The 26,493-nt window shown below is 35.3% G+C and overlaps 2 protein-coding genes across 8 annotated transcripts in view; one reads left to right on the top strand and one right to left on the bottom strand.

Moving 5' to 3' along the window:
- The window catches only part of LOC113232092 (V-type proton ATPase 116 kDa subunit a), a 42,245-nt gene extending 28,179 nt beyond the window's left edge, over positions 1-14,066 (bottom strand). Inside the window, exons 1-5 of one of the 7 annotated variants that reach the window (XM_026466720.1) lie at positions 13,811-14,066; positions 9,779-9,958; positions 9,447-9,575; positions 6,843-6,931; positions 6,069-6,107 (exon numbers count right to left, since the gene is read on the bottom strand). In XM_026466720.1, the coding sequence (XP_026322505.1) occupies positions 6,069-6,107; positions 6,843-6,931; positions 9,447-9,575; positions 9,779-9,958; positions 13,811-13,927 (554 nt within the window). In that variant the 5' untranslated portion in view covers positions 13,928-14,066. Of the gene's footprint in view, positions 1-6,068; positions 6,108-6,842; positions 6,932-7,775; positions 7,823-8,068; positions 8,155-9,446; positions 9,576-9,778; positions 9,959-13,810 lie in introns of all 7 variants that reach the window. The other 6 variants (XM_026466721.1, XM_026466722.1, XM_026466723.1 and 3 more) reach the window with 6 other exon arrangements.
- Positions 14,067-14,853: 787 nt separating this feature from the next.
- LOC113232053 (transmembrane protein 161B) lies at positions 14,854-25,113 on the top strand. Its single transcript, XM_026466677.1, has 8 exons — positions 14,854-14,865; positions 14,938-15,300; positions 15,851-15,930; positions 16,916-17,131; positions 18,505-18,621; positions 23,012-23,152; positions 24,272-24,446; positions 24,847-25,113. The coding sequence occupies exons 1-8, from the start codon at positions 14,854-14,856 to the stop codon at positions 25,078-25,080; spliced, it is 1,338 nt and encodes a 445-aa protein (XP_026322462.1). The 3' UTR covers positions 25,081-25,113.
- The last annotated feature ends 1,380 nt before the right edge of the window (positions 25,114-26,493 follow it).

The following is a 26,493-nucleotide window of genomic DNA, read 5'->3' as shown; positions in this document are numbered from 1 at the left end:
TGCGACTTTAGCTCCTGACTGGTCGACTCAAGGTCATGCTATATGACCTACGCGATAAGAATTTGTTCATTGTGAATCCACCTTAAGTGTGGTGGACAAAAGACAGCCCCGTGGCATAGATATTACGGCTTGCCAGCTCAGTGTTGCCATTTAGACCACTGTTATCACTAATTACCGGTTAAAAGTTTGACAGATAATTAGTATGCTAGAAAAAAGAAGTAGTTTAAACGGCAACACTGACAAGTTTTTCATATAATTGGTAGAAAATGTTCAAGCGGTAGTACACCACCGGAAATACAGAATATCAATGTTATCATTAATTATTTCCACAAATTATCTGTCAAACGTTCAAGCAAGATATAATTTAGTTAAATTAGGTACTGGTATGCTTTATGCATTCATTGATTAACCAAGAACCTTATTATAAATCATAATCAATTTTCTATTAAGTAAGTCATAAGAAAATATCAGAAAATCTTGTATTTAAATTAAAAATGAAGTTATTTGCGGTCTAGCGCCAATTGTAATTTGAAGGCGTTCGCGAGCCGAGTGGACTAGCCAATGCTCGGACACAATGTTCAAGTCCTAATTAATTCAATTTTTAATTCCGTCACGACGAACATAGTGTGTTATTACTAGCGTAGTTATAAAACAAATGGGTTCAGTTATCTGAAGCAAGAATAATGAATTATTTATTTATTTAAAATGTTCTAGTTAACTTAAAACTTAAACAAGCGAGCACGTAATCCATTTAAAAGACCTCCACGTATACGTGGATATTTCTCAACCATTATTATTGTCCCCTTTATTGTAGTACGCCTTAGAAACTATTCACATAAATCTCGTGTTATTCATTCAACAGAAAATCGTTAAATTACCAATAATGCAACTTTATGAGAACGATATGCTATAGAAGTATAATACATGTTGTTTGTTTTTGGTATGTACTAGTTTTTAATAGGTATTTATTTGTTATACGCAATCTTTGCAAAAAATAAATAACAAATAGTGAAGAAGATGGAATTTGATGTAATAAAATAATCAAGTAAACAGATAGATACACTATGCATTTATAATTATTAGACATATTTATGTAGAAAGAGTTATGTAAAAGAATGTAATACCTCGGAATGTATTCACATTCTTTATCAGATTAAATAGAATAAATAGATAGTGACACAGAAATATTATTTCATCTATCTTTATCAACTTAAGAAAGTTTTCTTTTCGATAGTCTGAACACAAATAACAGTTATCTACAATTTGTATATAAAAGGGTTGGCGACACAACGGGCACAAATTCTCGACGCAGTGATTATTTTAGGAAAATCTTTACGAAATGTAAGCGAAGTCGTGAGTTGGGTGGATTTGCCGGCGAAGTCTTAACGCACAAAGGACACTCGAGTACCCCTTACCTTACTCGAGTTCATGTACATGAATACAAGATTCATTATATATTTTAAGGTAAAGTTAGGAAACTTTGGGAATAATATGCCATTCAACGACATTCATCTAGGGAAACTGCCACTTTACCTATTTTTGCGGCCAAGCAGCAATGTGAGCATTACTGCGTTCCGGTTTTGAAGTAGGGATGCACATTACGATCAGATTTTTATGACGATCAATTCCATTGAGTACTATGTAGCGATTTTTTTAATAGATTAATTTCAATGCGATTTTTAAGCAAATCGATTCAAAATTAAAGGATTAGCATTTGTAAAAAGCAAATCAATTATATTATTTGGCAATTAAATTATGTAATAAATGTGTTTAATTATTACAAATTTTGAAACGATTTTTGTGAGATCGAATCAAGAGCATACCACCCTATCCGTGGATCGCTCCGTGAATCGATTCAGAGGCATACGATCCATTACGATACAAAAAATCGTGCATGCCTATTTTGAACGGTAAACGGTTGAACGGTAAGGGTGCTCTGGTGAAATGACAGGCACATGGGATTCGTTAACTTTACGTCTCATGGTGAAGTGCGGTGCCCCTTAGATCCTTGACATTTAAAGCTCTGAGTGGCGCTGCAACTGTTATGTAATAGCGGTGTCCCTAACCACCAGGTGCACGACTTGTTTGTCCTGTCACTTAATATCATAAAAAAATCTGACCCTGAGCCCTTAGCCATTGTCTTCCAGACACTCTCATACATCATTAGACCGACAGACTAAAAAGTTCACCAAGTAATGTTTATGCAATAATAAACTTGCAACAAACAAGTGTGGGAATTTCCTCTACAGTAAGAACTGGTACTCATAAGTACCATAGCAATCCAGTTAACTGAAATATCTTCATAACTGTATTTTCACGAAATACACAGAAACTTATGCAGGGAAATAAATATAGAACTTAACAAAATGGACTCCTAATGAAAAACAATCACTTTGCCACTAAAAACAAGATCAGTGAACAGTAAATATTTTTCTTAGCAAATGCTAAACATGAAAATCTTTACACTAAATCACTTCAAATTAAGATAATTTTCGTTTCAGCGAGAATTTGTACGTCACGATTTAAGAGTTCAACGTACTCATATAACGGTTTTTATGAACAAGTAACATATATGTGAAAAACCTCATTAAAATTTAAGCTATAAACAGAATTTTTTGAATATTTGACAGAATTACGAAGAAAACATGTGGTGGACATGAAAAATTTGGTTACCGTCCAAAAAGGTGATATTTGAATAGAATATAAAATAAGAAAAAAAAACACTACTGAGATACCCTATTTCCAATAAAAAAGAATCATCAAAATCGGGTCACAAATTATACAAAGTTATCGCGTAACATACATACATACAAAAAGACTGTCGAATTGAGAATCTCCTCTTTTTTGAAGTCGTTAAAAAGACGACGAAGATCTGATCTTTCAATGTCCTTATTATGTTCTGACATAATAAGGACATTGAAAGGGCATGCGACAAATCAAAACAAATTCAATGAAGTCCCACAGCCCGCATCATACAAATAACATATCCGCTTTGTAAAATCTTAATAGATGAAGAGAGCGGATCTTCATAGAAACATTAAAGGAAAAGTCTACAGCAAACTGGAAATATAAAACGATGCTGTTTTGAAACTTGTTTTTGGATAGACGAACGTATTTAATCATCTTCGTAGCTTGTATGATATTCTTCCCCTGTTCATTCCCGAACTCTTAAATCAACTTTAAATTATGTTAATTCCCATTTATCATTGTTCGTTGTGATAATATAAAATAACATAAGGTCTTAAATGCCGTTGTACCTATAAGTAATATAAAGATAACTAAACAGTCCTGTAACATCAAAATAGCTTGTACTTTCTCTCAATGTACTCTCACAATACTCGTTGAACAACAGGACCTGCAGTAGCTTCTAAAATGACTAAGCGTAAAACTCAATTTTGACGAAATCTAGAAAGGGCACAACCAATAAACAGAAAGAAAAAACTGCGTCTTTTGAGAAGGTAATTAAACACATATTGACACAAAGTCAACCTATACGAATTTGACAAAGATCTGAGGTTCTGAACATCGACTCTGCAACTTGAAAACTGCAAATACAAAACTATTATAAATAATTTGACATCAGGACACGATCCCACATCAAAACAGTATACAGATGAACAATGGATATGTCAACAATGACCTACAGCGAATGAATCACAAGGCAGTGTCCCCGTTGATAGTCGATCACAAGATCTAGCGGTTCTTTGTACTGCTAATTACTCTCATGTGACATGAAATGTATGCAGTCATCTAGGGGTTAGCGCGTCGTTAAATACCCTGATGCCGTGCCGTGAAATAGTTAACCGCGATGTTGCTACGACACACGCGTTAACGTTAAGCATTTGTCACAGAATAAAAATTGAAGCCAATGAAATTTATAACTAACGCGTTATTCAGCCATTTGCTTTAAAAAAGGAGACAAAGTTTAAACCTCTCCGTGTCAGGTCATCAAATAGATACATCAAGTATCCCAGACAAAAACATTCAAATATCCTTGCGAAGTTGTGACACTCCCCATACACTACATCCATAACAAAATATAACAGTGATGGTAATACCATTGAAATCTTAAATCTTTTTCTCGAAGATTCAACCGATAGTCAGATTTCAGTAAGACTCGATGGCGCATTGTTCCATCCCATATTCACATTTCCGTGCTTTGTTTGCAATCGCTAAACAATATTCGACGACAATGTTTTGATATTCCGTGTTCACATTTCCTTTGGTTGTTTAGTAAATAAGAAACAAGAATGGACACAAGAAATTTATCCACCGATTTAGTGAGACCATACAGGAAATGGCGGGAAAAAAATACAGTGGTATTTCAAACAGAGAAGGATCCAATGAAAATACAACAATGTCTGATTCTAGTTAGTGACGTTGAAGTGTCACTGACCGGAGGCATTCGATGCAAAAACTGCGATAAAAGACGATCGAGTCATAAGAAAAAATAGTACAATAGAAGCAATCACTAATTCATTAATTCATTCATTCATTCATTCATTCAAGAAGTTGATATGCCTACAGAATTTTTCTCATTGTGTAAGTGTTGCAAATTCTATTAGTCTGTATTTATGTTTAAAATAAACAAAGCAGCCTGCACACATCTGAGATGTGTAGTATACCGAAATAGTTTCATATCAAAACATAAATAATGATATCAATCATTCAACCCAATCATTCATCCTACTACATTAGTAGCTGACAACGAATCGACGAGAAAATATTGCGTTTGTGGTGGAATTCTTATGCTAAACGCATTGCCTGAAAGACATTGATTCATTACAGACGAAGCCTACATTGTTAGGACCATTCATTAAACAAATTGTATCTTGAAAACTAGAAAATAATGACGTCATAATGAGACATTTATTTAATGTTGTTCTTATCTCTGACAGGGTTAATTCACAGTTAAAACATAGTTACACCATAAAACTCAGTCATACATTATAATATGGAATGTGCTGAGCAAATTTAACATTAAGTTTTGGCTTGACCAAGGTTGGAATGGAAACTTTTCAGTCATTGTTCAGTTAATTCCGCGCTTCATTGTCAAAAAATCTCAACAATACCCACAGATTGACTAAAGCGTTTTTTATACAAATTACATGAATGAATAACACGAGTATACTGAAAAAGAAAAAAATACACAAGAAACAAATATTAATATCTAAGACACTCGTACCAAGACGCTGTTAGAATCGTTCTCTAAAATAATAGTGGAAAATAATCGTGCTCACAACTTTTTCAATGGTTCACTTTGATATGCTTAGTACCTGTGCTATGTAATATTAGGATTCTTTCAAAGAACCAAAATAGTAAGAAACTTCTGTTTCAAAGTGTACAGGAGAAAAAGCGTGAGGACGCATCGAGTAGTTTCCAGCATTTACAATGTTCGCACCTAAGTCCATTATCTATTCTTGAAGTCCAAGTTACCTTTGACGATGATGTATACATTTTGTACATTAGATTGTGAATACTTGTGATATAAACAGTGAAGTGTTTAGTAAGCAAAGTAAACGTGTTAGTTTGAACAGTGTTCCTAATTTCGTTTCATCAAAATTTGATTAAACAACAAACCTTTGTATACATAAATATCCTTCACTACAGTATTATTATATCCAACCACATTAACTAAAACACACACATAGCCATTACCAGTACCCTTGACAAATCTACAACCCACGACCTTGAATATTTGCCTTGTCACAAGTGCCAAGCAAGCCAAGCTAAAAAAATAGCAAGATCTTATAAGTACATACAATCGAATTTCATACATGTAATCTGAATAAATGTGAAACCGTCGAAAGCGCTAGAGTTTCTGGAATCTTGGTCATCAAGTATACCAGGACAGACGAGTTTCCAGGACCATATTATGAGTGTAATAACATTGGTTATTAAAGTGGTTACATTTTCTTCTCAGGTACCCATTTATCCAGGTGTAATCTTTATTAATTAATATTTTGAAGAACTGGACACTTGCTACAACAAGCAACCCAGGACCATGCTATAAGTCTACAATCCAACTACGAACATATAGTAAAATTACAAATTGGACAACTACTAACCAAGGCAGGAATTCCAGGGATTCTTGTTTATCCCGTAAACTAGGGAATAAATCAACCAACAGTTTAGCTATACATTTCATGGTTACAGTCAAACGATTATATTATTCGAGATTTTGGATTTAGTGGAATCTTAGCATTCTTCTTAACTAGTGTCAAAATTGAAATCAGCGTCAGCATGCATTACATCTTGTTTTTCTGAATTTGCTATTATGCGCTACTTTTTTGTCCTTTTTAAATATTTTCCATAAGTTAGTCTTCCAACGTTACGTAGCGCAATTTTAATCAAGTGCAACAAATTAGCCTTGTCTATGTTCACATAAAAATGTTAAAGACGCCGCCGCGGTTGAAATATAAACAGTAAATATTTACATGAGGCTGTGAGTGCGACCTTTATCAAATAATAAAAATGTCAACTTTATCCGAAGATGTTGATGGATTGCTAGTGCCCGCGGGCGTCTGTACTTCGATTACGATGGAACAAAGATATAAATTATATATGTCACAGCTATAGTACACGAGTAATAATCAACAGTTGAAGGCTAATTATGCTCACATTTGATGCGAAACTTAATTGCAGACGTATGTAAAATGGTGTTTTATTTAGGTCACAAACTGAGAAAATTTTCATGTTTTGAATCTTTAGCATTTTATTCAACAAAACCGTTATACGGTGTAAATAAGACTGCAATTCAATTTCACTCGCCCTGGATAGTTGGGGAATAAGTCGAGTGGAGTGAGTTAACACTCGTGCCGTATGTACACACGTATACATACCCTAGCTGGACGTGTCCCATATGTCTGTTCGGGTCGTCGGATATCAGGGCTCGCGTCATCGATTCAGTGGTATTGGCACCACCCTCGTGCTAGCGGACAAACATAAACATAAACAGACATACAAACATAGGCCAGACGACGTCACACTTCACGTAAATCCCACGAATATTGTCTCTAGAATTTGAAGTGTTCCAATGCCTGTTGTAGTAAAAAAAGTAGCGCCATCGCGTCACCACAACGAGTGCTGGACATACTTAGCTACTATAAATTCTAAAAGCAACTTCTTGTTAGTGTCTACTACTTTGTGTTTAATACAGTGTAGAAAATCCAAATAAAAATAATAATAACTAAATAAACTATAATTGCTTTCGAAATAACCTCTTCGTGATCTAGGCTACAACAATGAGTATAAATCATAACGGCATGCACAGATGAAGAGTTTACAGAAAGCATGACTGAATGAAAATAAAAATGAATGTCGCCAATGTCCTTTTGTACCGACCTGAAAAACCGATGGACTTCAAAAATAAATACCTCTGAGATTAAACATTGTTGTTAGTTCAAAACTCACTCAGGCAGCAGTTGGTTAGCACGCTCTGTAGGGGTTCAATTCTATATCTACACATTAGAACCAAGGGGACAGAATGCTTGAAGGAATGACAACGAGAGACAGATCGCGTCATCGTCAATTTGATATGTGCTGATGAGAGACTGCCCCACAATGTGCACAGTATTCACGAGTAATCAATACATACATATATATAAAACTGGCGACAAATCGATGTGCTCACGTTGCCGTTAACTCGAGCACTCCCGCCCCACTTTCTGCAAGGTGTATTTGCGGTGCTACGCTAAGCTGTCATTCCGTCACACAAGAAGTCAAGAGGTGTTTTGTAGATGATATACTATAAACCGGCCGACTCCAATGCTTGCCTGAGTGGTGAGCGGTAGACTCCCGTATCAGCGTCACAGTACAAGCGCTGCAAAATATAACATCGATCTAGGAGATGTTTCGACTTCCTCTCACAATTCGACCCGATTAATTGTGACATAAAACTGGAAATTATAGTTCACTTGTAAGACATAGATTTGTAAACTGATTGTAATAGGCTGGGATGGGATATTTGTACTCAGATAGTATTTACCAGTAGCAAACTAAAAATTCCAGCTTAAAAAGAGGGAAGTCAAAGCGTCTCAGAGAAGGTTTATAGTCAATCTGAGCATACCCCAGCTTGAGCGCTTGCCCTCCTGCCATGAGTCCCTCCTCCCCAAGTAGAGTCACTTGTTCCTCCTCGCGTGACGGGTCCGCCATCTTGTACACAGACACGCCATAATGGCGCCAAGGTCAAAGACGTGTCCAATATCAGTGCCACAACTTTAATTGACTTTGAAGCAAAAATTATGAAGGAATATAAATTATTTCAATTCATGTTAATAGCCTTGCGCATTTCTGGCATAAAATAAAATCTAACAATGGACATGGTTGTGGCATTGACGTCGGGCAGACAGGAGCCAATCAATTATAAAATAAACGTAATTTTGAAGCCCACTCATTGGTCTTTTACTAATTTAGTTTATGTATTCAAGTGCCTAAAGTATCAGTAAAGAAAGACCCATGACCTTTATTGTGAGGAAAAGTTAATAGAGTGAAAATTCTGTGATTGAAGTACCTCATTAGTAGTATCAACGATACTGTTACGTGTGCTTAAATTCTGGATTTTTGAAATAGTGAATTAATATCGAGTATTTTATATTGCATCAATTTCATGAGACACTAAGCAAAACATTGCGACAAATTAAAACTTATGATGATTAAAATAATAAAAACGTTATTTGAGACATCTCCGTGGAGCTATTTTTTTTCTACAACAGCAGATTTTATCTTGGCTTTGTACTGGTAACCCCACAACCCGTTGTCTAGAATCGGTATTCACGCAGCGCACAGCTTTCCACGTGCATTAACGTAGTCATGTAGTCAATTATATTCTAAATCATCATTAAATTAGTACCTAGTATAATACGTCTATGCTATATCAGGTATTACTTATGACGTCTAGTAACAAAAAACAAGCAGATCAAATGATCGAACGAAAGTGTGTTCAAATAAATATAATTATGCTGTTATTTGTACACATAAGTAAATGATTGCACGAATATCGTGTCAGTATCTTATCTTTTGATAAATTTGTAGGTACAGCACGTTTTCAGTACACCGCAAGGGTAAAACCACGACGTTTAAAATTAAATACAAAATATCAGCTTGATTACAACAAATCGGTCATGCCTTACCTAAACAGTGTTACAAAAGGAAATCATGTGATTCCTGATTTCTTACGTAAAAGCTTAATTGACAATTCGTGAGCGGTAACACGTTAATGTTTTTAAATTTTAAGACCTCCATGAAATAGCAGTATTTTCTTCTTAATACGATTTCTTGTCCTATAGCTACTGCCTTTAGGAGAGTCCTGGAAATGCCGTTTACCAACGCCTAAAACGTGAGCGAGAAACAAGTACGCGAAATAAAGTACATAAATTGTTGATATCCTAAAGCAATTATCCTACAGCAAAATAAAAAATGCAGAGATTTACATTCCATATACATACCTCGTCAAAGAAGACTTGGGTTTTTCTAAGGATGTGCTTGAGCTCAGTCAGCTCTAGATAGTTTCTCTTCAGGGCTTCAGCGTTTTGATTCACTTCACGGCACTCGTTTTCGAGCTTTTCAAAGGTGGCCTGGATAAACATATTAAGTAATGTAGTAAAGAATATGCATTATTTCTATGGTTAAAAATTCATGAATGGTGGCGGATCGTCCCTGGTAATGGGATTCCTCTTACTTCTCATTGAGTCGTCAATTTGTCCTAGGACTTTTGTTTTGTATAACGGATATTGGGGGCAAAGGTTCATGTTCTGCGCGTGGTACGTATTGTACTCACCTCAAGATCGATCATCTCTCTCGGCTGCGGCGCTTCAGGACACTCGCCAGGGATTTCCAACATGGGGATGGAGTCCTTGCGAATTTCCTTCTCGAGATAACGAAGCTTGCGCTCCATTTCATCGCAACGGCGGACTTCATTGACGAACTTGCGTTGGAACGCATTCACATCGGGATTTAACTATTGGAAAACCAATTAACATCATTTAAACTTATATACAATTAACTATATTCCATCGAGTATATAACCAGAAACAGAGACGACATAAGGGCCATCCTTCCCTGGCAACACTATCATCACTAGGTATCACTTTTAAACATCAACTCTCGATTGCCCTGAAATCACAAATTAGAAAGCTGAAACAGCAGCACCAACAATTGACCTGTGTGTCGTCTCCGTATATTCTAAAAATATTCTGTATTTATTGTAATAAAGATAATAAATATCTTTAACAATGGGGACTGTTCCATTCGGTGGTATGGGAGAAAAAGCAAAACATCTAATTACAAGGTATGGGAAAAACAGCAAAACATCTAATTGCAAAACAAACGGAATCATATTTCATCGGTAATTCAATATTAAATACGTAATTTGTCAATTTTCGTCAATTATAGCAACGCTCAAATTAAACTGGCCGATTTGAAGTGAAACGATTGATGCCACACATCAATTGTTTCGAATTCGGGTTGGCCAATCGGAGCGCAGTTGTCACCGTAGTCATTTGGCAGAACAATTTTCAAACAAATTACATGACATTTCGTCTCTATTTCTGATTATACTCAATGCTATATTTAAACTGGAAGCAGCTACAATTACTGCCCTCCTTGCCTTAACGAACGCATTTGCATTTTGGCAACTTTCGAGATATTGGCACCTAAAGATATTTTCTTTAAAAAATGTCACTTACGCAGACTTTGCTTAACAATAAAACTAAATAAGATACAAAAAAAACCGCTTATAGGGGGTTGTAGATCTCATTTCGTTGATTCCCGATATGTTAACTCAATTTCGCTAAAAATTTCGGTTACGCTAGTTATTATAAGGAGGACAGATTAGAGTATGAATGGGATTTCAGTATTTTTCATTTCAGGTATAAAGTGTAAAGATAATCCTTCCGAGAGTGATATAGTTTCTATATCGCACAGTGACACAATGCAGAATTTTTATTTGGAGTAATGAACAATTAAAGTCCTGAAAATTGCGATAACAGCAATTTCTTAGTCAACGAAGGTTTTTGAATGCGCTTTTAAGCTAAAATAAAGGTACTACATAGTTTTAGAAGTATTATACAAATTTTCACCTACCACAATAAAATAAAGGTATCTTTGAGAATTTCGTTTAGTATCACTATACCTCATAATCTTTTCATGTAAATTAATATTTTTTATTATGCAATAACGTCATAAAAATTCATAAAAACAAATTTTTGCCATGAAATTTAATTTTAAAGTTCGAAAATACGAGGATAAATTACTCTATAACTTATCCACTAACCAGTGCAGGTCTAGTTCAGCAATCCTGCACTATATTAGTCTAAATACAAAACCACTGCTAAACGACACTATCCAAAAAATGACGATATCCTTAACAGAGTTACTAGTAAATTGTTTTACAACTCAGCAATCTCTGTCACTACCAAAAAAATGTCAGTATTGTACTGCCTCCTATGCCCCGTTCCCCTTAGACAGCATAAAGTCATTACGTCGTGTAGCAAATTCTAGGTAAACAACGTACATGGGGGTTTTTGCATTATAAAGTTCGTACTCTCAAATCCAAGACGGCGCGGCGTTAAATAGAAAAAAAATATTTTTTGTGTAGTGACGTCATCATTCTCAGTGTGCGATATATATTTGGGATCCATCTACACATAACTATAACCATGAATAGAAGCGTGGTAAAAATTGTATTTCTTAATGACGAAATCAGCATCTTTGACAAGCCTGAACAGCAACCTCATCAGGCTGAGAATAGGCAACCGTAGTAATTTGTGAATATAGCCTTCAAAGCTATTATCCTACAATAGCTTCATGTATATGATGACGAAAAATAGCCTCAAAAATAGTAACCATAAACTATGAATTTTGAAAGTTGAATTCAGTATCTGCCAAGGAAGAGATGATTGTGATATTGAAGCAAATTTCTCTTGCATAGAGAATGGCAACCTTAAAAGATTTAGTGGTATTATGTATCTACTTTTATGATGTGATAGTTAAATTCATGTACCTTATCGTAATTTTAGTTGTTATACTGTATGCAACGGGATCCCAATGTATCTATGAAATAAGAAATGGGGCTGCTAACATGAATACCACCACAAACTAACAAGAATTCTGCCGCCGTTAATTGAAAGGGCGCTTGTAACAAAACTCAAAACCGAGAAAATAATATTTAAAGTGAAATAAAAAGAAATATTAACTTTTCTCTTGCGGAAAATTCATACCTTACCTATGCACCTAGAAAAAAATAAAAATAGTGACAGATCGCCCTTTTTTATTGATCGCGACAGTATAAATATTTTTTTTTAAATGCCATAGGCGCCCTTCAATTAACGGCGGCAAAATTCTATTTGCTTAGAAAGCAAACTTGTAAGTGGATAAAGAGTACTTCCTGTCTTTCCTTGATTAATTTAATAAATAATAGACAAAATATATACCTATATATAATTTCATTAGGTATAATCTGATTAAATACCTAATGTTGATAATTGTAGACAAATTGAAGACAAATCATCATTCATCCAATTAATTGTGTCAGCCAAGACAATTAGTGATGGATAAACAGATTATTATTTAATCACAATCATGTGATTGATAACATACTACTTTTTATTTCCAAAAATCACATGACTTGAAACCTGTTCAGCTTATAAATGAATAATTCATTAATTCCTATAAAAAAAGGATTTTTCCTTAACACACACTAACAATAAGTATTGCTATGACACATGAACAAGTACATTTAAAGTAAATAATGTATACACCAGATCCTTTTATCACTATAAAAGGATCTGGTGTATACATTATTTACTATGATATGATTTATTATGGTATCAAATGTGTAACGACCTCGTGACACAGTCGGGCAATAAACTTCAGACAACTATGGGTTAATGATATTTATGAGTAATATTAATTTATAGGAATCATATTATTCAATAGACAACTATACAAAGAATAATATTAAATACTAGTTAATAACTCAAAACTTATTGCACGACATAGATTTTTTGTGTGTCAGTATTTTACAAAACTAAGAAAGTAATTTGTGGGTGTTCAAAAATTTTACATAGATAGAGTCAAAATTAGACAATTCAATTTTGGTTCTTGTGATAACAAAATTACTAGGAGGTTTCCTAGTTATTAATTTTTAGGGATATTGTGTCCAGGGAATGTTCCAAAATGAAATCTGCAACTTATTGTCAAATAAGGAACATTTTAGGTGGTAGTGACAATAATGTTAGTTGGTATTTAATTGTATACACTACATAATATATACAATTGCATTGAATGCATCATTTTGAAAATTTTTCTGGATTAACATAAAATAATGTAAATTTCATAGCAATATTCCTCCTTGTGCTTCTCTTCCACTACTGAACCTTGGCATTAAAGGTTTTTAACTTCAGAATAAACCAATTGCCATGGATATCATTAACTTGTGAAGCATTATTTCACAGGTTCAGGGAAAGTACCTTATTTAGTTCACGTAAATTTATTATGTCTCTTTATATATGAATAATACATCCCATTATATGAGAGATGTGTCCAATTATTAACCCAACATGGTATAAATATGTACAATTTGTAGAACACAAACCACAAACTTACTTCTTCATACAAAAATACATTAGTTACGATGAAATCAATGCAAATGCGTTTAAACCGTGTTATTTGAGTCGAGCAGCATCAAGTATAATCAGTAAACGACCCCATTGGGTCGTAGATTGAATGCAGTACACATCAACAATGTGTTTTTGCGAAATTGTAAGCACAAAGAGGGCGTAAAGAATACAAAGTAAGGGAAAATACTTACGTCACGGAACTGGACGAGACCCAGCTCTCCGAGTTCAGACACGCAGGCATACGCAGCTTCACTTTGCAGGAAAAGCTGACATAATGTCATCTCCTCACTCCGGAATAACGATCCCATTTTGCCCGCTTTTCACTGACACACACACAGTAAATATCAACTAATAAATTTACCTACTAAAAGGAAGGCTCCGTCGCATAAGTCTGCGGACAGACTTCGGCGGCGACGAAACCGAATAAATGACACGATCGATCGATGCGAAACCGTGAATGATTTTTCTTGGGAATCCGTCACGTCATTTTGTGCGCAACGCGGACATATGTTTTGGGATATCAGAGTGGCTTTCTTGGTCTCCCAACTATTTTGAATAATTGGTTTAAAAAAAATCTAAAAAAAATTTATCTTGCTCGAATTAGTATCACGAGTTGTGAAGGGCTGAAAAAATGCTTCATATTCTATTGAAAATTTAGAAACTTACTTGTCCACAAAACATTAGATTTTACCTAAGAAATTGGTAAAAATCGTTGGGCAGCATTTCTAGCCACTACACATTCAGAAATATACCTTCAGAGATATTTAATTTGGATGCTTCTGAACTCTTGAAAACACTTAATTTATTACTTTATACATGAAATTAAAAAAAAATATATTGCTACTTGCAACAATACAAAGCTTTGTTGGTTGTATAAATTTAGTATTGAATTAATTAGAAATGTAAAATAGAAATACAAAAATAAATTTAACAAGTTCACAACAATAATCTTGAAACAAGCTGTGTAAAAGCTACTCATAAATAAACCTACAAAATTAAAATATCCCAACGAATGACATCTAAACTATGTTTTCTCTTTCTTAAACGTATGATTATGTTCGTATATCTTTCTCAATGTAGGTCAATAATAATATGACTTTTTTATTTGTGGGATTAACGAGTGGGAGTTCAAAACTTCAAAATTGAGGTTAGAAGATCCCTAGGCTAGAATTAAAAATAATATAATAAATAGAAACTATGAATAGACATTGATGTGAATGAAAACTTATATAAAATGGTCTGTATCGTTTGATTATCTCTTGCACCTGATTAAGTTCCTTGATTTTATGCTTAAATTGGATAAATTTATACTTTCCAGGCATTACTAGGAGCTCAGTTGGTTATAACACTGATAATGGTGTCAGTGATACAGAAATTAGGGAGCTATTCATTTGCGAGATGGTTATTGTGTTCCCAAGGATTATATAGATATCTGTATCCAGTTAACAGTGAATTGAAGACATTAGCCGGTGTACCAAAAGATAAAGCAAAGAATAAAAAGGGAGGCAAAAATGAGACAAATGGAAAACCAGAGACGTTTCATGTGCCTCGTAGCCTAGACATACAATTGGAAACAGCGCCTGTAACTACCTTAGACGTAGTTCATCTCAGATATTACACAGAATATATTTGGATAGTTGACTTTTCACTGTATACCAGTACGGTTTATATTATGTCAGAGGTGAGTTTATTAACAGTATACTATATACTTAGTGTCAGACAACCATACAAATTACCTGGTGTCTAAACTAGGAAATCCTTGTGGTATGTTCATACTCTGAAGTGTGTGAACAATAGTTTTGTTGTTTTTCTAAGTACAAGAGCAACAATAATTTTGTCGCTCTTCTAAGTACAAGAGCAACAAAATTATTGTTGCTCTTGTGAGCACAAAAGCAACAATAAGTTTGTTGTGTTAAATTAACTTTGGATGTGCTACATAGAACACCCACCACATTTAGTGCTCGCATTGCTGACCAGTAGGCCACTAACATTATAATAATTGTCCTTGTATTATATTGTCACTGGAAAGGCGAAAGTACTCAAGCGCCAATTTGGCCTTTTGGATGTTAGTAATTTTGCCTTTCCAGTGAGATATAGTACAAATATTTTTGTGTACTTTTCTAAAATGATATATTACATGGTTAAAGTTTTCATTGCTCAGCTTGAAATCAACCTTATTGATCCTTGACATATAGAATTTTATAAAATTCTTACACTTGTTTGTTTTTCAGGTGTATACATCAATATTTCCATTGAAAGACGAGTTCAACCTGAGTATGGTGTGGTGCCTGCTGGTTGTACTGTTTTCATTGTATCCTTTTCAAAAGACTTTGTGTTGTATCTCAAAAATGTACATAACTAACCTGTCCTGATAAGTGATAAAGTATCTATAAAGGATATGTTCTTTATGAATTTACATATAGCGAAATCACCTTAATCCTTAAAGTAAAAGAAAAAATAATTGACAAGAGTTGCACATTCCATGAGTTTATTAACAGCTTTGAACTATGAATATTTATGAATGGGATGTAGAAATAGGCCACTGTAGATATAATAGAAAAATATCAAGTTTATGAAAAAGGTTAATTGAACAAAAATGACAAAATATAGTTATATTTTCAACATTTGTTTGTATCTATTAGCTAATAACTTGGTCGATTACTGTATCAAATTTATTTTCTATAAGACACTGTTGGTATGGTATGGTGTAAAAGGCTGAATTCTTTGCGTGTGTAGGTTCAGGAACCGACTCATGCCACCTGAATTCCTCCAAGAACCTCAGCACCCTCTTGGGTTTGTTGAAGTATTCAGGGAGTGATCTCAGCACTCCAAGGTGTTTCGCTCTGTAGTTTTAGTAGCAGTTGAGGTCCTTATGAAAGAGTTCGTCCGGGGAAGTACTGCCAGCTTACCTATTTTAACACCCAGCTTTGATGTGAACATTATTGGGTTACAGTTTTGAAGGGCAAGGGTGCTGATGAAATAACAGGGACGTGTGACTTGTCAACTTATGTCTCTAGGTGACGGGCGCAGCGGCTGTGCCCCTCAGATATTTGTAATTTAAAGCTGTGAGTGACAACTGTAACTGCTGGACATGCGTGTCGCTTATGACCAGGCGCATGACTTGTTCGTCCCGTCACTTGGTGTCATAAATAAAAAATTTGCTGTTACTTCCTCCTCCATGCACTCTCTGCATAGTGGGCTGTCCATATACCTTAATTAAAAACATGTTTATTATACAGAAGACATTGTTACATTCAGAATAACAAAGTCTTGTCAAAACTTTAACTCATTCTCAGTAAAATCCTTCTATCTCTAACAAAGCAATACTTTACAAGCGAGGAATCAATGGGGGAGAGATCAACCTGCATTGTGGCTTTCTGTGCATTTCTTTTGATTGCCATGATGGTACTCATTGTGGATGAGTCTAATCTTGAAGTTGGTGTTGATCCAGCTTATGACAGTTTTTATGATAATGCTTCCAAGTTTTTGGAGAACCAGGGCCTGACTTCTGTGTAAGTTTTAATTATTATGTATAAAAATTATAATTATTAATACCAAGATTGAACACAGAAAAAATCCTTCGATCTGACAGGATTCGAACCTGCACCTGTATGCCAATGTAGGGCAACGCTCTACCAACTGAGCTACAGATAGAGTCAGCAGACCTTACGAATTTGTTGTTACGAATTGTGATCTTAGTTTTTGGTTTTAACACTTTTTGTCACCACCTTTGAGGTTTTTTTGACTCAGACGTACCTTTACATCAAAGAAAACAAAGTAGTAGAGTAATTAATTACACAAAAAGAAAACAATAATAATAATATCACGGTAGCAAAACATCATCATATTCAATAAAATCAATTTTACATGTGTAAAAATTCTTACATTTTTATTTATATGCATTATTTTTAGTCTTACAATACTGTTGTCTAATGTCAAATTATTTGACTTAAATTTTTACAGAAATTAATTATTGCATTGTTGACCTATTTATTAAACCTGTCAGTTTGCTACTGCAATTAAAAGGTAACCTTAACTCTTTAGATGTAAGGTTAGTAATTTAGTGAAGACATTGTTTCTCACATTCTATATTTTAATTGTCAGGGGCCTTATAATGAACATATAGGTTCGTAAGGACAAAAAAGCGGGATGGTGATATACACTTCATGTATCATGTAGCGCTGTCTCACAATTATTCATTTTAGGTCCCAAACTGAATCGTAATAAGAGTTCATGGTAAGGCCCCAGGTGACTGAGAAATTTTTTTCAAATATTACATTAGAATGAAATGGACTATCAATTAAGTTCCCATTTCCTTAAGATCCGAGTAGTTACGAAACAAGGACTTGGTTAATAATACCATAGTATAATAAAACAAGTATGGTAACTCCATTCATACACTGCTGCGCGGCTTATATGTGTGCACGCTCGCCACCCGCCGTATACGGACGCACACATTCGCATAATAATGAAAGGCGCATGGGATGACCATGATCAGCGCTATATTGTGCTATGCGAGTGCTTCGCGAAATTATGCGAATGTGGCGTCCGTATCCGGCTCGGGGCGGGCGTGCACACATACCTATCCAGCATTTTTTTAAATGGAAATACTTACGTTACTTGTCTTATTATATGTATATTGTTTTTTTTATTAACCTATTATGTCCCATTGCTGGGCAAAGGTATATAGTATAATAAGATAATACTATACTAAGATACCAGCCTAAAGTTTGTCTTAAGATTATAGATTATATTTATAGCTCAAAAAGAGCTATATATGATTAAAAATGCTTTCGGAAATCCAAGCATTTGTAATAAAAAACTTGTTTAAGCTATAGTGTGTAAAATATATACTTAAAACAATTTTTAAACTATTTAATTGCAGAGGACCTGCTTCAAAGCTCATACTGAAGTTTTCTTTAGCTGTATGGGCTGCGATCATTGGGACCTTGTTCACATTCCCTGGTCTCAGAATAGCTAGGATGCATTGGGATTCACTTAGGTAAGATAAGTGAAGACAATGTTCTTCGCAGCTCTAAGCATGTGTGTATACCTTATGTGTTAAAATACTGTTACACTAATTTGTGAAGTTACAAATTTTCACATAACTAATTAAAACAGTTACTACATCTTTGACTGACTAAACTAACTGACCTTGCAATATGGCACTTTGTGTGCTGTAGTGCTCATTACACAAATAAATAAACCTATTTAAATTGATTCAAATCAAATAATTTATTTCTTTATCTACACACGTATCATAAACTCTCTATGTGTTCAAAAACCGAATAATTACAACCAGCATAAAAGTAAACTGTTTTGTTATAACAAATTTCTTATCTGTGAAAATGTTATGATAGCTTCCCTCTAAGCCGGCAGGAAACCACCGGGGGGTTCACGCCATTTTGAAAGAAAAAGTCCTCAGACGCGCGAAGCCACCGGTGGGTTCACTCGCCCAGACGATTATAAACCGGTTTTTAATAAAGATAGAGTCTACGTTTGTTTGAACAACTTTTGATAATAGACAAGTATAGTAACTGTTTCGTTCATTGCATAGCCAAAAAACATTCGTTCATTTAAAAAATACGGAGAAAAAGCTGTTCGAATCTGTGGTAAAACTTCGTTCGCGAGAAGTAACATTGTGGTAACAGTGCGTTGTGAAATCTTTATTTTATCAAAGTAAATGCATTATTTTATGTAATAACTACTATATTTTATGTTATTTAAGGAATGATAAAGCTATTTACATAATTGGTTTTGTTAAATTCGTAGTAGTTTTAATGCTATCAAGCTCAAATACCGGCAACAATTTTTGGCATTTTCATTGGATTTCTGTACAAATTTAGCTAAAAATGATTGAAAAAGGCTGCATAATGATATTAGCTTCACTGCATTACACATTCTTATAGATAAATTATTTAGAAAGCCAATTCCTTTTACAGAACTAGGCTAAGTGGTGTAGTTATTATTTGAGGAGCATTTATCTGAAGAGCGACCTAAATCAATTACGGCGCGAGGTGCGCGGTGTGTGAAATATGAACCGTCATTAATTTGACAGTTGAAATTCCGTTGGCTGAAGGGTTAATTAGCATCGAATTCGATGTTATTGTTACATTCAAATTTCCAACATTTCTGAAAAACAAAACAATTTGATTTGACCTCAATTCTAATATCAGTCGAGATGAAGTTTTATTCGAAATTAAATGTCAATAGCAAACAATTTCGACATTTCACACGTTATGTGATATCGAACGATATGATCGTTGGGGCCGTTTCTAGTTTGTCTATGAATTAAAAATAAAAATTACGGTTGTATGACATGCATGATAAAAGTTTTTATTTGCCGCCATTTCGCCGGTCGTAATATGCGGTTTCTGAACACATCACAGAGAGCTTATAATATGTGTTTAGATAAAGCAGTGTATGTAACTGTACATAATTATCGAGTTCTTAGGTTTTCGCGATTGTTACACATAGGAAATGAAACTATTTTTCCGGATTTAAATCGCGTATATTTGTTTTTTCAAACAAACCGACGTTTCGGGCCCTTTACAGGTCCCATGGTCACGGTTGATCATGGGTACGGTTGGTCAGTCAACCGTGACCATGGGACCTGTAAAGGGCCCGAAACGTCGGTTTGTTTGAAAAAACAAATATACGCGATTTAAATCCGGAAAAATAGTTTCATTTCCTATGTACATAATTAGGCATTAAAACACTCGTGAGATGTTTTTATAAACCCACACTCGTATTTTAATACCTTTCATTATGTAACAGTCACATAAACTACTATTATGATACTCAGGTTATAAAGGCGTTACAACAATTAATTTTGAATCACTGTGATCCTCCTTGCGGCATATAAAGTTTTTATGTAATTCTAATGCAATAATTTTTAAATATACTAAAGTCTAATTACTAATAAATTTAGTAGGTTTGTCTAATAAAAAAAAATTAAAACAGAAGAACACATGAAATGTAAATTTTATAAAAAATCTTCAATAACATGGTAAAATACATTGACCTGTAGGTCAATGGTAAAATGACATAATTAAATAATATTTTTTTGAATACTGCACCATTATTACTATTCCTAATTTCATGTGGAAGTTTTCTGTAGACTTTCGTACCTTTTACAATTACACTCTTTTGAAGTAGAGCCGTTTTACATGATCAGTTGATTGATTTTGCTCTAGCTGTTGAGGGGCTCTACTCTCGTTCTCCGTTCGATATCCGTCCGAAACAATTACTGTCAAAAAAGTAATATTTACTCGAACAAATTAAAAGACAATGTGAAGACAGTATGAAGCTTCATTCGCATCATGCGTCTTTTAATTTAGTCGAGTATTACTTTTTCTTTTATCAAAAATAAGTGCACATTTTGACCTTCATCTCACCTGATGGAAAGTGAAGATGAGGTCGACGATGTAGCATGCACACCTAAATAATGCCTATTCACTCTCGCCTTGAAAAGGTCCAAGTTATAGCGTCCGGGGCATACGTCCGCAGGCAAGGAATTCCACTCTCTAGCGGCTCGCCATATAGATGTGGAAGCGAAACGTTTCGTGCAAATCCTGGAAATATCCACAACATGGGGTGGATTCCAAGGTCACGTCTAGTCCCTCGATGATGGAGAGGGGAAGGCAGAATCAAATTATGCAATTCCATCGCACATTCTCCGTGATATATTCTGTAAAATACCGATAAGCAGCCAACTTTACGGCGGTGTTCAAGGCTCTGCAGCTTCGCCTTAACTAATTCCGCGTCACCTATAAGCCTTTTGGCACGCTTGTCGATTGAATTCAAGGTGGCCAGTTGGTATTTAGCAGAGCCATCCCGTAAGTGACAGCAGTAATCCATACAGGACCGGACTTGTGCTTGGTACAGCTGAAGCTACTGTCCCGGTGTGAAGTAACGCCTCACCTTGGAAGGGATGTCAAGCATCTTGGTTGCATTTTTGGCCATGGATTCAATGTATCTGCCGAAGTTCAGATTGGACGACAGGTCCATTCTAAGTAGCAGGAGATGGTCGGCTATCGGTATGGAAACTTATTTGACAGTAATTGTTTCGGACTGATGTCGGACGAAGAACAGGAGTAGAGGGCCTGATTAGTGAATCCGAAGCGAATTCCCTAGTTTTCCACAATTACACTATTATTATTACTAATTTATTAAACCCTTGATTTTGCTTGGAATTTAAAACACGTTGCTTGAAGTTAAATGTGCTGTATAAAGGAAAGAAATAAAGAATGAAACATTTATTCGGCTATTCACAACTAATATTAGAACATAATAACTACAACACCTGTTGAAAAAAAAGAAGATAACTACTAGATTAAAAACTAAAGTACACAATATTGGCCGACAAGGTTAGCCAACTCAGCTCTAAGCTGGGCAGAGCCTTAAAGCTAGTTATCAGCTGGAGCCTAAGAAGAGATGCCTACAGATTTGCCTGATTTTTGGTGATCGACACGTGTGATACAAAATCGAGTCAATTTGTAAGGGAGTCACCACATCTATTACACGGAATCGGCTTGGCCGATCAGAAAAGCTTTTAAGCAATAAGGGCAGAAAAGCTGTTACGCGTTTGGCTTCCGCACGTTTCGAAACGCACAGTCCTTTTCGTTCTTATTACATGGATATTTATTTGGACATATTACGTTTATTCTGACCATCGAGTATATAACCAGAAATAAGGGCCATATATTCCTGGTAACACATTAGCGATACAGCTCTTATAAATATCAACTCTCGTTTGCACTGAAATATAGACAGGCCAACTACTGACAATGTGTGTACGGCTGCGTATATTCCAAAAAATATTCTGTATTTTTTGAAATAAAGATAATATCTCTAACAATGCCGTGCTGATCTATTCGGTGGTGTGGGAAAAACAGCAAAACTTATAATTACCAAACAAACGGAATCAAATTTCATCGGTAATTAAATATGAAATATGTAATTTTGCAATTTTCGTCCATTATAGCAAAGCTCAAGTTAATTGGTCGATTTGAAGTGAAACAATTGACGACACCCAGTAATGACACCCGTCAATTGTTTAGAACTCGGGCTAGCCAATCGGAGCGCAGTTGTCACCGTAATGATAATAGAAGTTTTCAAACAAATTAAACGACATTTCGCCTCTATTTCTGGTTATATACTCGATGATTCTTATTCTGACCGGCTTAATGCGATTCAGTGTCGATGTGTGCAGTAAATTCCCCAAGAAGTAGATAGTCGTTATCTTATTTTTTGTACATGTCGATCGTCAAAAATCTTTAAAGATATCTTCAAACTTTTATACATTTTAATCTATTTAACGGTTAGGGCGTAATTAACTTGATCCATCGATCTTACAGTCTTAGTTAAAAAACACCTAATGTGTATTACAGATACTACAGTGAAAACAAATGGAAGGCAATGCTTCTCAATCTGAACTTCGCCATGCCGTTCGTATTGACCTTGTTGTGGATACGGCCTGTAACAAGGCACTATTTGACTGTACGTGTCTTCTCTGGGATGGAGAAACCACTGTGCGTACAAAATCTAAATAGAACATACACCTTTCTTTAAGAACTTTAAAGCCAGCAACCCATGAGTGTCTAATCTGTTGCTGTAAATATATGTGGATGATGAATGGCGACTACATACTATCAATTGACCCGTCTCTTTCTTTGCCAACTTTATATAGAAATTGGAAATGAAACTATTTTTTAACCGACTTCAACTCGATTGTATGTTTTCTTTTATATGTATGTATGTATGTTACGTATTTGTGTTACCGATTTTGATGAATCGATTTTTTGTTGGAAAGAGGATACCTCAGTAGTGGTCCCTTTTAAATTTGAAGAAAATATTTCACCTCTAAGGTTGGTAAACTAGGGGATGAATCCGGTTTCGCCCACTTTCCGGTTACCGATTTTAATAACTTGGCAAATGGATGTATATCCACGAACTTTTGAAGCCGGTTTTTTTAGTACTCTGTACTGATTGCGGATGTAAATTGCGTATATTTGTTTTTTCAAACAAACCAACGTTTCCGACTAGTCATATCTAATATTAATGCTATATGGATATAAAGAAGCATTCTCCTGCTATTTTAAATAGAAAACCACCGTGAGACTCAGACGTATTAATTAAAAATAACGGATAACTCACGTGTTTAAGTCGAATTTTTTGTTTAAATGAAAGAAAAAAATTGTATAAATGATTAATTAAAACAATTAAAATCACGGTTATAATTGTTATTTTTGTGCGAAGATGAGTTTGTGTACTTGCATAGAATAGCTGCTTTAGTTTATAATGTTCTGCTAAACAATGTTCTCTGCAGAATTCTACAGGAATATGCAGCCTATCTTTTTGTTTTAAATTTAAACTAAGTGGTAAGTGCCACGCCTATCTATAACAGTTGCAGTGCCACCCAGAGCTTTAAATCACAAAGATCTGAGGGGCACTGCTACTGCGCCCGCCACCCTGAGACATAAGTATACAATAGACTCAGTGGTTTAGGATACAGGAGGCATTCGTTCTCCCAAATAGAATTGAACTAGATATGCAACTAATTTTTCGGATCTAAAATGAGTTGTTCGTCCCGTCACTTGGTGTTATAAAAAGAATGTTTTGCAAATCTAATGATCGGTTTCATATTTCAGTATGACAAGCCAAGCGTTCGACACAATGCGTCTCTTGCTCGTGGTATTCACTGTGGTGCTCCGGGTTGCGCTGATGCCGCGTCAGTTGCAGGCATATCTTGACATGGCGCAGCGCCGCCTCGACCTGCAGAAGAAAGAGGCTGGGCGGATCACCAATATCGATCTGCAGAAGAAGGTCTCATCTCCGTATTTTTTTCCGTTTGTATGCTTCCTAAAAAAAATATTATTATTTTTTCCCCCCACTTCAAAAAAGGAGACTTAATTCGACTGTATTTTTCTTTTTTTTTGTGTGTGTATGTTACGCGATCGCTCATTTATTTTTTTACCCATTTTTTTGATTACCGATTTTTGTGATTCTTTTTTGTTGGAAAGAGAATGCCTCAGTATTGGTCCAATTTAAATCTGAAGACAGTGGCAAACTAGGGTTGAACCCAGTGTCGCGTACTTTCCGATAACCGAGTTCAATAAAACTTGGCAAATAGATGTAATTTCACGAACTTTTCAAGTCGATTTTTAAAAAAGAACAGTTATAATTATTTATTTGTGATATTTTTAATTGTCCTCTTAAATTTCAGATTGCTTCGGTTTTCTACTACTTGTGTGTCGTCGCTCTCCAATACATATGTCCTATTGTCATGTGTTTGTTCTTTGCACTAATGTACAAAACTCTAGGGGGATATAGTTGGGTCGCCTTATTCTACGAGGTAGAGGAAACTAGCTCTATTGTGGATGATAGACTACCAGTGGATACCGTAGACGGCGTGGAGCAATACCAACTCGCTTGGGAAAACTTAAAGACGGTAAGTTAATCTGTTATTACTATAAATAATTCATGCCTGTTTAAAGTGTAGTCAGCGTCGAGTATATAACCAGAAATGGAGACAAAATAAGGGCCATCCACCCCTGGCAACTCATCAGGCTAATGGGCCTTATATAACTTTTAAATCAACTCGCGTTTGCGCCAAAATCACAAATTAGAAAGCTGAAATAGTATAGCGCCAACAACTGACCTGTGCGTACGTCTCTGTATATTCCAAAAATATTCTGTATTTATTGTAATAAAGATAATATCTCTAACAATGGGAACTGTTCCATTCGGTGGTGTGGAAAAAACAGCAAAACATTTAATTACAAAATAAACTGAATCACATTTCACAGGTAATTAAATGTTATATTATGTATTTTTTAAATTATCGTCCATTATAGCAAAGGTCAAGTTAAACTGGTCGCTTTGAAGTGAAACAATTAACGACACCCGTGTTTCGAATTCGGGCTGTCCAATCAGGGCGCAGTTGTTGTCGAAATGATTTGGCAGAATAATTTTCAAACAAATTAAATGACATTTCGTCTCTATTTGTGGTATATACTCGATGTTAGTCAAAAAGGAAAATTTAATTGCGATCGTCATTGTAAGTGTTAAAAACTGACTTCACTTCTGCCCTCCTTATCATAACTAACTGGATAGGTTCCTTGGAGTATGGGGCGCCAAGGGTACCGACACATTTGCCCCATTCCATCTCCGGCACACCACCATGAGGGTTGGCTCCGCAGCTGAGCTAGCGGAAGGAATAAAAAGTAATAAGTACTAGGACCTTGGTTCCGACTACCTATTTACACCCTTTGGAATCGAAACCCTTGACCCGTGGGGTCCCGGTGCCCTTCATCTGTACTACATTTTGTCCAAAAAATTAATAGACGGTCTGGGAAAACCAAGGGCAGCTACTTTATCCAACGCATTAGCATACTACATATAAAGGGGGAACGCTGCCAGTATCTTGGCCACTTTGCTGCTGGGACCCAATTTTATTCATACAATATAATCCTAGTTGTACTTTATATATTTAAGCTTTTATTGTAACTAACTTAATCGTCATTTTTAGCGAAATTGAGTTATTAACATAATCTGGAATCGGCGAAAATGTTTAGTAGCAAACCTTACGTATTTCTACCGCCAAGCAGTAATGAAGGGACTTGTCAACTTATGACTCAGGGTGACGGGCGGACGGGGAGTGCCCCTCGGATTTTTGCGTTTTAAAGCTCTGAGTGGCACTGCAACTGTTATGGACAGGCCACTGCGCCTGTTATCCTAAGACATAAGTTGGTAAGTCCCATGTGCCTGTAATTTCACCGCTATTTCGTATTTAGCAGAACCATACCATAGTGGCAGCAGTACTTCTCCACACGTGACCGGACTTGTGCTTGGTACTGTTGAGTTAAGGCAA

This window comes from Hyposmocoma kahamanoa, unplaced genomic scaffold, assembly GCF_003589595.1.
Source record: "Hyposmocoma kahamanoa isolate Upper Pololo Valley unplaced genomic scaffold, ASM358959v1 66, whole genome shotgun sequence".
Classification (NCBI taxonomy): Eukaryota; Metazoa; Arthropoda; class Insecta; order Lepidoptera; family Cosmopterigidae; genus Hyposmocoma; species Hyposmocoma kahamanoa.
The sequence above is the reverse complement of the archived record's forward strand: the minus strand, read 5'-3'. Positions and strand labels throughout refer to the sequence as shown.